General features: G+C 48.4%; 1 protein-coding gene across 1 annotated transcript in view; it reads left to right on the forward strand.

The window, feature by feature from the left end:
- TBC1D10A (TBC1 domain family member 10A) overlaps positions 1-13868 on the forward strand; it is a 33072-nt gene extending 19204 nt beyond the window's left edge. The window contains exons 2-9 of the mRNA XM_081286138.1: positions 1514-1613; positions 5900-6007; positions 10068-10174; positions 10974-11088; positions 11168-11233; positions 11721-11910; positions 11986-12140; positions 13025-13868. Coding sequence (XP_081142264.1) covers positions 1514-1613; positions 5900-6007; positions 10068-10174; positions 10974-11088; positions 11168-11233; positions 11721-11910; positions 11986-12140; positions 13025-13516 — 1333 coding nt within the window. The 3' untranslated portion in view covers positions 13517-13868. The remainder of the gene's footprint in view (positions 1-1513; positions 1614-5899; positions 6008-10067; positions 10175-10973; positions 11089-11167; positions 11234-11720; positions 11911-11985; positions 12141-13024) is intronic.
- Positions 13869-15129: the final 1261 nt, after the last annotated feature.

Here is a 15129-nt window from a genome sequence, read left to right on the forward strand (position 1 = left end):
GGCAAAACTGAGTGCCAGCCAGCTCTGGGCTAGGATCTGTCTTAGAAATGAGTCCCACTTTTCCCACTGGTTTGCTGTTTGGCTTTGAGTAAGTTACCTTCCTGGGTATCTTACCTCTTTGAGCCTCTGTTTCTTATTTCATTAATATTTCATTTTCTTAATATAGTCAAGTACTTTCTTAATTGAAAAATGTTTTAAAAGGCAACAAAGAAATGTAAAATATCTGTAATCCACTACTTAAAAAAAATAAGAAAATAGTGTGTATGTGTGAGTAAGAGATGCATACATATATTTTGTGTTCTTCTTTGTTTGCTTTCCAACTATTAGTCTCAAGGCTAGATAGGAAATATATGTAGAATACATAGACTACAGATATTAGTTTCCTTCTTTTCTTTGTCCCTCATAGTTGTGTAAACTCTTTTTTTTGGGGGGTGTGAGTACTGGGGATCGAATTACTCAATTCAGGGGCACTCAATTACTGAGCCACATCCCAGCCCTATTGTATTTTATTTAGAGACAGGATCTCACTGAGTTACTTAGTGCCTCACTTTTGCTGAGACTGGCTTTGAACTCATGATTCTCCTATCTCAGCCTCCAGAGCTTCTGGGATTATATGTGTGTGCCACCTTGCCTGGCTTCTGTGAACTCTTTTGAGTTCCTAGGACTCACTCCTTGGAGGAAGCCAACTCAGTTGATGTACCTCTGGCTAAGCCAGGGATTTCCACCCAGCTTACCTTCATCTGCTTTGGTGCTGTTCTACCTGCCTGGGTGGATCTCAGTGCTCACTAGAGTGTCTCCTCAGAGGTCAAGAGTTTGTTCTAGTCATGGGCACACATCTTCTTAGCCCACCCAAGGCCCTGGCCCTAGGTCAGTGCTGACACAGTTGTGATAGGTGCTCAGTTGATACGTGTTGTACAAATATAAATGATGTTGTTTGAAAGGGCTTTGAAGTATAATATGAAGATTTTAATAGGAGAGACAACTTGGAGAGCATTCCTGCCAAGGGATTAGAAGTATGAGTAAAGGATAAGAGGTGGGAAAAGGCAAGGGTGTAATTGGGGAAACTCTGAGTAACTGGTTCAGGTGAAGAGGTAAGCATATTTCTGTACTTGTTTGACTAGTTTTTGTGTCCAACTCTGCTCCTAGCACACAGGCCTTCTGAAGAGCCTTATTTATATTTACTGAGGCAGGCCCAAGACAGGAATGCTTGGCTTTGATGTACAGATGTACATATTTAGCCTCTGCCTCAGAGAGGCATGGTGACCCCTGGCCCTTTGATACATTTAGGGAGTAGGTATTTGAACCTGGTTTCTCTCTGGCCTCTGCCTTTCACGGAGCGGGGCCCCATTCCCTCTCCTGTGCAATAGAGCATTCATGAGTTCACGGTCCTGAAGGGAAGTTCAGGGATGAAGGTCAGGGAGGATTCAGGTCTGGCCAGGCTGGTGTCTGGGGCTGAAGCCAGGGCCTTTACTTCTCTTGGCACATCTGATGGGTGCTGCCCTCTGCTCCACAGGCTGGAGGAAGTCCCCCTGGAGGTGCTGAGGCAGAGGGAGTCTAAGTGGCTGGACATGCTCAACAACTGGGACAAATGGATGGCCAAGAAGCACAAAAAGGTGAGGGGCCTGACCTCGGGCCTTGGGCTGGGAATTGGTAGTCTGAGGAGGAAAAGGAGGAAGAGGGAGGAATATCATCAGCTTAGCAAAGCAGGGGCTCTCCAACTACCAGGCTGCCTTCTTCCATCAGCCAAACAGGGAACATAAGCTGGCTGGTGAACAGAGGGAAGGTTGGGCCCTGGTAGATGATTTCAGAATCAAAGAACTTTGTCCTGGAGTTAAACTTCAAAGTTGCTTGTAGCCAATAGCACTTATGGGCAGCTTTGCTCTAAGTGCAATGAAAAGGCCTAACATGCTTAGCAAATCAGAATTTATAATCCTAATAACAGCTAACTTGTAGGGATTGTTGGCAAAATGCTGAGCACTTGACCCTAAAAATCCTTTCACTACCCCATCAGGATGGTAATAGTGGCAGGATCTGCACTGATGGATGACCTACAGAATCAAGATTTGAACCAGGAAGTATAACTTTAGCGCCTGCCATCTTAACCACTACAGGAAAGGCTTCTTCACACTTTACGTCAACTTGCTGATTTCCCTTTTGTCTCCTGGACAAAGCAAAAAGAAAGTACTCACAATTTACAAAATCTTATAAAAATGAAAACTACTAGGAGTCTTTTTCTAGTCAGGCTATCCTTAGGCACTCTCTCTCACTCTGTGGGAATACACATGCATTCCACTTTGAAGTCTGTGTGTGTCAATGTCCTCAGCAGGACCTAGTTATTCCCTGGCCTAAAGGAGACCTGCTGAGACACTTATGGCTTATAAGTTGCCAGTCCACAGTGATCCCTGTGTTGTCTGCTGACACAGTGACCTAGTATCACTGGCTCAGTGGACTAGTGGAAAGCTCAGGACTAAGTCAGGGATATGCTTTGGCCCAGTCTCATGCCTTTCCACTTTTCATGCCCATGCCTAGTTGTATAACTTTGGGTAAGTCCCTTCACTCTTTGAGCCTCAGTTTCCCTGGTCAAGTGAGAGAGAGAATTTTGTTGCGAGGGTCCTATAAGGTGGTGCTTCATAAGACTATAAAGCCCTGAACTATGGTTTGAGAGGCTTGTGTGGACCTGGGTTCTTTACTGCTAATCTACATAGGGCACTCATTTTTGACTTATAAGAACATCTTTCAGTTTCTCTAAAAAAATATTTTTTTTTCAATATTGGAGATTGAACCCGAGACCTCATGCATGTTCTACCTCTGGGCTCCATTCCCAACCTTATTTTTGAGACAGGGTCTTACTAAATTGTCAACCCCGGCCCTTAAACTTGTGATCCTTCTGCCTCAGGCCCCTAAATAGTTGGGATTACAGACATGCACCTTTTTGCCTAGCTATTAAGATATTTATATTTCCTCAACTGTTTCCTGCCTGACTTTATGATGTTTTCCTTCCTCATCCTTCCTCAGGCCTTTCCCTGAGCTATAGCTTGTTCTCCAGCTGTCTGATGTGGTAACAGACTGCTCTTGTGAGCAGCATGACTCCTCTTCCTCACTGCCTGCAGGAATCATGGCTCTGGCTTTCTCTCCCTGGCCTCCTTTGCAAACAGGGAGTCCTGAGGGAACCCTTAGGGAGTTTTCTCAGCAGGACCATTCAGCAGTCTTCCTTTTGCTCTTTGCTTCCTTGGCACTGTGCTTAGAGCCCCAGGGCTGCTCATGCCCAGCAGAAGATTCCGCAGGCCTGCTTTAAGCCACCATACCTGGAGGCCATAACCCACTGCTCTGCTTCAGACCAGGACCACTACAGAGTACCCATCTTTCCTCTTTGGCTGTGGTTACCCTGGACAAGCCCCAGGAGCTCTTTCTGCCTGGCTATGGAGGCTGTGATCTCCTTTGGTCAAGAAGTCACAGCAAGGAAAATACTATACCTGTTTTGGGAAGTGTGCTCAGATCCAACACTCCTCCTAGATGACTCCTGCCAAGAGAGGAGGGTGGCTTCCCTCAGCACCCTCAGTTGTGTCCAGGACAGAAATCTAGACAGACAGGGCTAAATTGCTAGAATACAGTCTTTCCCCATGGGTCCCTGACTTGGATTTGCTTAAGCAGTGGCCCTGCCCTCCCAGAATTCAGCAGGCAAGGGTGTGGCCTTGCTCAGCTGTCATCAGAGCCCCTCTATCTCAAGGTGTTGCCTAAAAGACTGGTAATCCTTATGCTTTTTGGGAACACTTTCTTGTACTTGTTCCTAACACATCCCTACCGTCCTCCCTGAGGCAGGCAGAGTGGATGACCATTTCCTTATCTTTGTGCTGAGTGGAGTAAGAGGCTAGATGGAAAAGTCCTGAACACCATCTTCTTTATCCTAGGTTTCACTCTTGGTTTTCCAGCCTTAGCTCCCTACCCTGGGTCTGTCTAAAAGCAGAGCCTCTTGGGGAACCTCAGTGGACTGAAAATACTCCAAAGCTCCCTTGGAATAGGGCACATGTAACAGTGATCTGTTATGATGGAGCTGCCTGCCTCAAGCTGGGCTTAATCAATTTGTGTGGAAGCTTGAGGGATCTGTGACTCTGGGCTGAACAACAGCCAGTCAGTTGCCAAAGCCTGGCCAAAGTGACTTCCTAAAGGTGACCCTTGTCCCACAGCAGCAGGAAACTTCCTAGTCAGGGGCAGTTCCCCTCCACTCCCTTCCTCTCTCCCTTTTCTAGGCAATTCCAGCAGCTCAGTCTTGGCTCTTATGAGCAGCCTGATTCCTATTCCTCACTGCCTGCAGCCTGTCTCCTTCCTGATTCTTGACTTTCTTTGACCCTTGGAAAGTTTTCTCTTGTTTGTGCTGATCATCAGGAAGGCCAGGTCTTATGTTCTCCCTCTTCTGAGAGTTTCTAGCGGGACTGTTTGAGGGGTTTTCCAGGTGAGGGAAAGTTAGGTGTGAGCTAAGGCCCCAGAGCTTCTGTGTTAAATATCCTTCTGTGATGGAGGGTCGAGAAGAAGCCATTACTTATTGAACACAGATTGTGCGTCAAGCCCCACACTGAGCACATTTGCCCCCTTCTAGTGGAATCCTTTCAGCAAGTCTGAAGTGGTAGGTGACATCATTCAGATCTTAAAGTTGGTAAGAAATGATTGGCCCAAGGCCAGTACAAGACTCAGACCTACATCAGCTACTCTCATGCCCTGTGTACTCAGCTCCTTTATCTCAGGCCAGACTGCTTAGTGTATGGGGCTGAGGATGTACCCCAGTCTCATGCCAACATCTCATAGTAAGGGCTGCAATCAGAATTTACTCCCAGCCAGCTGCCTCTCTCCTTGTCACTGTCAAGGTCCTCTCCGGAGCTCAGGGTCAAGTAGAGAAGAGAGGGAATTCCTGACCAAAACAATGAGAGGGCCTTCCTTTTGAGTTCTGCTGAGAGTTCTCCAGGCTGACTGTGTCCTACTGTACAGCTGCTTAAACCAACACCCTCCATGAAAGTGTTTGGACCACACCTTTGGGTGTATTCTGGTTCATCTTGTGAGCAGCCTTTCCTATGGCTGCAACTGTGTCTTGTGTGGTGCAGATCCCTCTCTGGTGACAAACTATGGGGTAACTCAACTTGTATGGTTCCATTTTGATTCAGAAGTACAGTAAGCCCTTAGTATTTGTAGATTCACACCAGTAGATTCAGCCAACCACAAATGGAAAATATGGTTAGTCTACATACTGAATATGTAGACTCTATTTCCTGAACAATACAATATACTATTTACTTAGTATTTACATTGCACTAGGTATTATAAATGATCTAGAGATGATTTAAAGTATATGGGAGGATGTGCATAGGTTATATACTCCCTTTATATAGGGTACTTTATATATTCTCCTTTTTATATGGAGGACTTGAATACCAGAAGAATCTGGTGTCCATGGGGGTTCTGGAACCGGTTCCCTGTGGGAGATTGTAGTTATGGGCAACCAGAATTCTGTGACAGACCTCAGGAATACCTTTTTATTTTATTTTATTATTATTATTATTATTTTTTTTTTTTGCAGTGCTGGGGATTGATCCCAGAGCCTCTTGCATGCTAGGCAAGCGCTCTACAGGAGCCACATCCCCAGCCCAGGAATGAATGCCTGTTTTGTCACTGGACCAGGAGATGTGCACTCTGCCATCACCTGGTGGTAGCATGTCTAATTTCAATCCCCCTGTTCCCACTGTAGAATCTGTATTATAGTAACAGTAGGAAAGTCCTCCCCTCTACCCCACCCTGCTTTTCTGCACTTGCTGATATACTGAGTGAGGGTCCACCAAGCCCTGAAAGATGAGCCTGGCTCAAGGAGCTGCCAGGATGGATGCATGGTCACAGCTGTCTTTTTGATTTTCAGATCCGCCTGCGGTGTCAGAAAGGCATCCCACCTTCTCTGCGGGGCCGTGCTTGGCAATACCTGTCAGGAGGCAAGGTGAAACTGCAGCAGAACCCTGGAAAGTTTGATGTGAGTTTGCCTTCCTTCCTTCACCCCACCCTTCCTTCCATGTTTCTGGGCTGGGCGTCCTCCCGTGGCAGCAATTCCCCATATGCTAACCTGGACCTCAGCCGAGGGCCAGAGATGGGGGCAACAGACAGAACCTCCAGTCTTGTGCTTGACAACACAGGACTAGCAGACTGTTTTGGCCCAGTCTTGGGAAACCATGACTCCTGGAGGCTCTTTTCATCTGAGGGTGTAGCCTTGAATAGACCTTAATGGGATGGATAGATTTGCCAAACCCCCAACTCCAGCTCTTTGTCTTCACAATTACTCAGGTTTGTTTTGGGGCACTTATTGAGCTACCTCCCAGTTCTTAGTCATCAGGAGGGATAATCAGAGCATTTCCCTGTTTGGGGCCTGTGCTCTGGGCCTCTATGGGGCTTGCCTAGCAGGACCACAAGACCCTTGACACTGCCTGACCTTTCATCCTCTTCTCTTCCTCCTACCTCCAAACCAGACCAGACATGCTGCCTGAAGGGGTCATCATCCCTGAAGGTAGCAATTCTAAATTCCCTTCAGGAGTGAGAGGTTACTCTGTGGCCAGAGACGGTGCCCACTGTATCCATGCTTCCCTCTGCCCTACCCCTTTCTTGCTGCTCCCAACTCAGTGACTGGCCAGAGTACACTACCCCTCCATTCACTGACCTGAGCAGTTCCTCCAACCTACTCCCCTGGGGAACTGGGAGGAGGCAGTTGGCTTCCCCAGAATCGCCCCAGCTTACCTGCCAGATCTCATCCCAGGCATCAGGGTTTCTCCCAGGCCACTGGAACTAATGACAGGCAGTGAGACAGAACTGTCAGCCACTAGTTCTTTGTTGACATCCTTCATGCTTCGGTGAACACTCCTGTCTGGCTAGACCTGCTCTCTGAAAAAGGAGGATAGGAGCACAGCAGGGCAGAGTTTCTGTTGTTGCCCTGAAAAGGCTGAGAGCTATTAAATGGCAGCACTTGGCCCCAGGGAAAGAGGTACTGGTGGGACATCTGCTGGGGGAAACTGAATCAAGGAAATTGGCTATTCCCATAGAGCACCAATACCAGGCCACACTAGAGTGGCCTTTCAACTCCAGTGTCTTCTTCCCAGTGTCTACATCTCCATTGCAAGGGGCTACTTTCTGGGCAGGGTGGGGAACTCAGGGATGAGAGCCCTGCCCCAAGTCCATAGCAATGTCTGGCTGCCAGAGCACAGGCCCGAGAACCAAGAACATGGGGGCCTGGCCAGCATCCTGGTTGCACAGTTCAGCAGGTCCTCAGTGGGTGTAGCAGAGCAGAGTTCTGTACATATATGTAGAGTGGTATGTCCAAAGAGGAACTGGCTACCCGCTGTGACATTTGCAAGGTTGCTTGTGCAAGGAAGTTGATTTACTGAGAAAAGGCCTTTTTTTTTTGAGGTGATTTTTAATTTGTTTTAATTAGTTATACATGAGAAGTAAAATGCACTTATGCACTTTGATATATAATACATAGATGAGATATAATTTCTCATTTTTCTGAGTGTACATATTGTAGAATCATATTGGTTATGCAGTCATATATATACATAAAGTAATAATGTCTGTTTCGTTCTACTATCTTTCCTATCCCCATATCCTCTCCCCTCCCTTCACTTCCCTCTACCTAATCTAAGGTAATGCTATTCTTCTCTGGTGCACCCCACCCCACCTTATTGTGAATTAGCATCTGTATATTAGAGAAAACATTCGGCCTTTGGCTTTTTGGGATTGGCTTATTTCACTAGCATGATATTCTCCAACTCGATCCATTTACTGGCAAATGCCATGATTTCATTCTTCTTTAAAGCTGAGTAATATTCTATTGAATATATATACCACATTTTCCTTATCCATTCATCTATTGAAGTACACCTAATTTGGTTCCATAGTTTAGCTATTGTGAATTGAGCTGATATAAAAATTGACATGACATCTCATTTTAAGCAATCCTAAGTAATCCTATGAGGCAAACATTATTATTACTATTCTTATTTTATAAATGAATATTGAACTTATCAATTAGTAGATGCCAACTATTTGGAGAAGATTTGGTTATGGAGAATATAGCCAATTAGATAATTGCCAAATATATGCTTTGTTTTCATACCTTTGTGGATGAAATATAGGAGATTCTGCTACTTTGATGCTGAGTTTGAATGTTTGACTTTAATTATCCAATGCAATACTGGCAGACAAGAAATGAATAGAGATTTGAAATGTGTTCGTGCAATCTGACTTGCTCTTCTGCACTTCTGCTATCACCATGAGCATAACATGCCCGTGAGGACCCACAGGTATCAGAAACATGGAAGACATGCAGACGAGACTGGACTGACTTGCAGCTTGGTGCCAACACCTGTTGAGTAGCCTACAGCTATAAAATGCTTTTAGTTTGACCAAACTCAGGTTTGTGAATAAGAAGAAATGATTGTTGTTTTAAACTGATGAGCTTGGGATGGCTTGTTAATGCAGCATTATTGTTGTAATAGCTAACTGGTGCAGAGAGGAAGAGAAAATGGAGAGTAAACTGCCCATAAAAAAGAATAAAATGAATTCAAATAAAAAAATTGACATGGATGCATTACTGTAGTATGCTGATTTTAAGTTGAGAAAAGACCTAAATATTTTTTAGTTATAGATGGACACAACCTTTATTTATTTTTGTGTGGTGCTGAGGATCAAACCCAGTGCCTCATACATGCCAGGCAAGCGCTCTACCACTGAGCCACAACCCCAACCCCGAGAAAAGGCCTTCTTGATGCTCTGAATCTGAGCAGTGGGTCCCTGAAGTAGACTTGGGAGCCCAGAGATTGGTTTGCTAGCAGATTTTTGGTTTGCTAGGAAGGACTTTTCCTTTAAATGACCCAAAGGAAACAGACAGGAATGGGAAGCTCTCTCCAATGCCTCACATGCATGAGCCATGGCAGGAGTCTAGGGAGTGGGCTGTGGTATTACTGGGTCTTCCAGTTAACAGAGTGCTCTAGATAGCTGGTTCCATCTCAACAGTCAGGACAGATTCTATAGGACTTGGCTACTCCATTTTTTCCTGCACTTGCTATTTCTTGTGTCTTTCTTGGACAAGGAGGACTTTCCTGTTCTTTTTTTACCTGTTTTTCTTCTCTGGTTTCACCTCATGATGGTACCAGCACTGTGGAGGCTCAAGGAGTTCCCAGGCCCAGTGATGGCAATTCTGGCTTCTCTGTGGGTGGCCCCTGCCTGGCTTTGATTCCCAGCACACCCCTTCTCCCAAGAGTGATTGCAGCTATCTCTTTTACCTTTTCATCAGCCTGAGTGGGGTTAGGTAGGTACCTTGGGCTGCTGAGGTACCAGATGAACACATTCTAGGAACTAATTTTAGGGGTTTTTAGGTCCCTATACCTCTTGGGAACCACCAGGAGAATTTGTGGGGATCTTCTCCCCTTCTGAAAAAAAAGAAAAACTGAATTTTGCTAGGAATACACAGCACACACACACAGGCCCTGTCTTGAGTGTTTGTGGGGCTGCAGAGGATAACACACCTTCCTTCACTGTGGAAACCCCAACCCTTCCTCTCCCTCAGCCTTCCGTACTCTTTCACCTTTCCTTTCAGTCCTTACTCTATGGTCAAATTTCAGGCATCCTAAATTCTTTAGTTTAATACTGGACACCCCTATTAAGGGCATGAAAGGGGAGGGACTTGTATGAGGTCACCTGGTGGTGCCTTCTTAGGATATTTGCTGAAACCTCCTTTCCTTCCCAGCACCTTCCCCGATGCTGCAGCTTGTACTTGGCTCAGCTTCCCTGCTCAGCCCTTTTAGTTTCCTTCATATTTATTTTTCTTTCTTTTCTAAATATTGAAGCATAACTTTATATAGGGAAAAATGTATAGATCTTGAGTGTGCTGTTCAGTGAGCTTTGACAAATACTCATCCTTATAACTGACATGAAATTCAAAAAAAGGAGCATTAAATATTATTCCTGGGACCAGCCAATTCTGCCAGGAATGCTCCCCTCCACTCTTCCTAGCCCCTTATATGTGCCTTTGTCTTTGTTTCTAGGAGCTGGACATGTCTCCCGGGGACCCTAAATGGCTTGATGTGATTGAGCGTGACCTTCACAGACAGTTCCCTTTCCATGAGATGTTTGTGTCCCGTGGAGGTCATGGGTGAGCAGGACTATAGGCTGGAAGAGGGGCTCTAGGGCCTGTCCCTCAATGGGCAGAGTGGGTGCAATGAGATTGGAGGTATCCTTGGGGGCCCAGAAACCAGGTATCCCAGTATCCCAAATTCTGTCAGTATTTCCCTTCTTTTTTAGAGAGAGGATTTTTTTTAATATTTATTTTTTTTTTAGTTTTCGATAGACACAACATCTTTATTTTATATTTTTGTGGTGCTGAGGATCAAACTCAGCGCCCCGCTCATGCCAGGTGAGCGCACTACCGCTTGAGCCACATCCCCAGCCCAGTATTTCCCTTCTTTGATTTATGTTTGATAGAGTTCTTAGCATCTCCTCTGGGCAGCTTTCATCATTTATTTCCCAGACTGCTAGAGCTTGCCCACTCTGGTCTTCTGCAAACAGGTTTTTGTTGTAAAAAAGGGATAGTGAGGATTGGGTAGGAAGAGGGTATGCAGGAAGGGACTGACTGGGACAAAGCTGCCAGTGGAGCTGCCAGTGAGGGGCTCCAGCCTCCAGCCTGATACCTTACTCTGTACCTCTCTGGCAACCTGTCCCAGTCCTTCCCCTTTCCTCACCTGTCATGGGGGAATCTCTTCCCACCTTCCTTCTTAGTCAGGTGAGAATCCATATGCTACAGTGGGAGGCCAGCCCCTTGGTGACCACAAGTAGGTTACCGCCCCTTTCCAGGAAAGTGCAAATTCTGAAGGAGGTCCAGTCCAGTGGTTACAGGTGGGGCAGTGGATGGCAGAATCAATCTGTCATGGCTGTCCTGCCTGACTTCTCCACAGCCAGCAGGACCTGTTCCGTGTGCTAAAGGCCTACACGCTGTACCGACCTGAGGAGGGCTACTGCCAAGCCCAGGCGCCTATTGCTGCTGTTCTACTCATGCACATGCCTGCTGAGGTACCATCAGGCCTTGGACACATGGGTGGGCAAAGGGACCAACCCCAGTAGCAAGGCCTGATGTTTTTCTCGCCCATAGCAAGCCTTCTGGTGTCTGGTACAGATCTGTGAGAAGTATCTGCCTGGCTACTACAGTGAGAAATTGGTGAGTACTTTGCTGGCCTGGGACCTGACCCCAGCTGGATGCCTCTAGGCTCTTCTTTCTACAGTCATTTCAGGCTGAAGTCCTAGAGTCTGGTCTCCCAGACCCTGGTGTCATAGGTGCTACACTTGCCTACATCTCTCCCTCCAACCACTTGGGCCATTTGGCAGGACTGAAATTCCTCCAGAGCACAAATTTCTTCCTGCCTCTTCTGTGGTGGTGTAGGAATAAACCTCTGCCTGAAGCTCCATTCCCTTCAAAACTCCTCCTTTCTCAGCTTTCAGCTTGTGTGGAGCTTTCCTTGGCCTGAGCAGGGAGAACCCTCTGTCAGGTACTTGTTGAGCATTCCTGTTCCTGCCATGTTCAGGGCACTCAGCACTGTTATCCCCTCTCCTAGTCCCTTTTCACTATAAGTTCCATGAGGGGACCAGCTGTCTAGTTTGCTCACTGCGGCTTTGGTCATGGCCCCATGGCCTTGATGTCCCCCCAGGAGGCGATCCAGCTGGACGGCGAGATCCTCTTCTCATTGCTGCAGAAGGTTTCACCTGTGGCCCACAAGCACCTAAGCCGTCAGAAGATTGACCCGCTGCTCTACATGACAGAGTGGTTCATGTGCGCCTTTGCCCGCACCCTGCCCTGGAGCTCTGTGCTGCGTGTCTGGGACATGTTCTTCTGTGAGGGTAACCAGGCTGGCCTGGGGGGAATTTCAGAGCCCTGGTAGAGGCCTCCTTGCACACCATCTGCTTCCCATGCAGGAGTCAAGATCATCTTCCGGGTGGGGTTGGTGCTACTGAAGCACGCACTGGGCTCCCCAGAGAAGCTCAAAGCCTGCCAGGGCCAGTACGAGACCATCGAGCAACTGCGGAGCCTCAGTCCCAAGATTATGCAGGAAGCCTTCCTGGTTCAGGAGGTTCGGCCCACACCTGCCCCTTGTGGCGACTGGGAGGGAGGAGGATTTGGTAGGGTTCTGCTCACAAGGATGGGCTACCCATGCTGGGCCCACTGCTAAGCAGCCCTGAACAGGGCAGATGGACCTCACCTTCCTGTCCGGGTGGGGCACAGAGAGGCCTTGGTTTGTAGGACCTTCCTTATCCAAGCCACCGGGGAATGAAGAGGAGCTGCAACCTGTAACCTCTTCTTTCCTGGTCCCACATTTATGGCCTGGGCTTTATTTTTCCTTTTTTTTTTTTTTTCCTTTGTGGATACCACTCTCTCAGGCTACAATGAAGTGATACATGAGTGGCCAGCTTCTATGGCTGGAGGCCAGGGGATAGGGCTGATGCCATTGCGTGGGGAAGAAATAGAAAGCAACAGCCCATTTTTGTACTTGCTTTACCAACAGCTGCTGAAGACTGTGCCATTATCCCTATTTTACGCATGAGGAAATGGAGGCTCACAGAGGCAGGATCATAAAGTGACTCCCCCAGTCACCAGCCAAAAAGTGGCACAGCTGGAATTAGCCCAGGAGGCCAGGGTGCCCTAGGCAGTTGGGGGGCAGGGCATGTGGGCCAAGAATGGGTGTTGTCCTGAGCCTTATTTCTCTTGCCCAGTAAGAAAGGCAAATTGACTTGTGTGTTGTGAGCAGCTTTTTCCTCAGAGGCAGTGGGTTTCATGTCCCTGGCACTCAGCTCTGGGACTTGTGACCACAGCTTGGGACCAGATTCTCATCTTTGCTGGGTTCAGCTGTTATCAATGAGAGCTGGGAGATGCTGAAGGGAGAGCAGGGGTCCAGGCTGAAACAACTGGTGATGGTCCTTCTTCTTGGTGCCCACCTGCCCCTCACTGCCCCTGCAGGTGGTAGAGTTGCCTGTGACAGAGCGCCAGATTGAGCGTGAGCATCTCATCCAGCTACGGCGCTGGCAGGAGACACGGGGTGAGCTGCAGTGTCGCTCCCCACCCAGGCTGCATGGTGCCAAGGCCATCCTAGATGCAGAGCCCGGCCCCCGGCCTGCCCTGCAACCTTCACCGTCCATCCGCCTACCCCCAGATGCACCCCTCCCTGGCTCCAAAGCCAAGCCCAAGCCTTCCAAGCAGGTCCAGAAGGAGCAGCGGAAGCAGACAAAAGCAAGTGGGCAACTGGACAAGTCCCTGTCCCCCAACCAAGCCGCAGTAGTGACGGCTGCAGGAGATGCATGTCTCTCACAGGATGTGCCCTCAAAGGACCTGGCTTCTCAGAACCCAGCCCCCAAGGACTCAGCCCCCCAGGACTCAGCACCCCAGGACTTAGCCCACCACTGCTCCCAGGAGAGCCTGACATCCCAGGAGAGTGAAGATACCTACTTGTAACCCCGGCAGCTCAGGCCTCCAGGGTGGGGGTCTCCACACATCTACATGATTTGAAGACTGATGCTCCAGGTCCTGCTCACCCAAGGGCCCCACTGCTTGGCCACTGGGCTGGGAGAGTCTGGCTGGACTAGCACAGATTCTGCCTGAGCCTCCTTATTTATTTTCTCTAGAGTGGAGCTCTGGCTGGCCCAGCCAGGGCAGACAGAAGCCAGGGCCAAGTGGGTGGGGCCTCATTCAGCACCCTTCCTGGATGCTCCCAGGATTAGGGTGCTGGCATGAGGAGAGAGGGTGGGGTGCCTTTTGTGTAAAATAGAAATGTGGTTTTGTACAGAAATAAACAGGCTTGTGTAGAGAGCTGGTGTGTAGCTAGGGACTGGGAAGGGGTGACATCCTGGTGCTTAGCATCTCTTCTCCACATCTCTTAACCCAAAACTATCCTCTTTGAGAAGTACCTTTGGCAGAGGAATTGCCAAGTCCAGGACCAGCCCCTCTTACTGGCCCCATCTTCCCTGACCCCATCCCTTTCCTCTGCCATGGATGAGGGACACCAGGGCTTGGAGCCCACCACTGGATCAGAGCAGGGTTATGATTTCCTGGACTTAGGTCCCTATTAATAATCATTGAAGGGTAAGGGCTTCCTGCAGAGGTGGCTTCAAGCTCTTTCCCCTCCAAGGCCTAGCCAGATGCCACTTCAGGTCCTGATTAGCTTCTGAGTGCTCATTGGAGATTGGGAGCTGGCACCAGGGGTGAGGAACCATGAATGTCCTCATGCTCAGCCCAGACCTCTGTCAAGAGGCAGACAGGTGAGGGGAGAAGTCTGGGTCCTTGATAAAATGCTGCCTTATGTTTACTGAGCACTTACCTTGTGGCAGGCAGGCTTGGTTGTGTGGTGTGCCTGAGAGGTAGGGAACTGGAGCCGAGTGGGAAAGGAGCCTTGCCTTCCGACATGAAGAGTCACACTGGCACCTAGATCCCTTCACTCATCTCCCTCTCCTGACCAGTTTTCTAGTGATCCTACTGCCACTGAGAGGCCAGGCAGGCATTTGGTCACAACTGATGACTGGCAAGGCTGAGGACAGGGTGTCCCTGGGAAAGGCCGCCCCCCCCCCCTTCTGCTGAGGAAGCAGCTTTTCCAGTCAAACAATAGGAGCTGTTCCTGGCAGGAGACCAGGCTGGGCCAGGCCATAGTGGGTGGGGAGGGTGGAGGGAGGAGCAGAGCCTCCCTGTGAGCTTTTAGGCATTGGTTGTGTATGAGACATCTTTTTTCTGGTACAGCTGGGGATACTGAAGCCTAGGGAGGTGAACTACCAGTGGAGGCTCGAGGGAGACCACCCACTTCCTCTCCCTGCCCATTAACCTGTGTTTTCCCACCCTATCTTCACCTGCCCTGGGTGAGATGGGCAGTCTGAGAAACACTCCTCCTTCCTCCAGTTCTCCAGGGGACAGGCCAGGATATCATGGTTGCACAGAGTTTCCTGGAATACCTACAAATCCAAGAATGCAGGGAATAGGTTTAGCGTGATCCCTAGGTGCTTGTGGTGGAGGTTCCAGAACAGGTAGAAAGCCTGCTCACTATTACTTTAACCCACTTGGTTCAAATCCTCTGTTTGAGG

The sequence above is a fragment of the Spermophilus citellus genome, assembly GCF_964194105.1.
Source record: "Spermophilus citellus genome assembly, chromosome: 3".
Taxonomy (NCBI): Eukaryota; Metazoa; Chordata; class Mammalia; order Rodentia; family Sciuridae; genus Spermophilus; species Spermophilus citellus.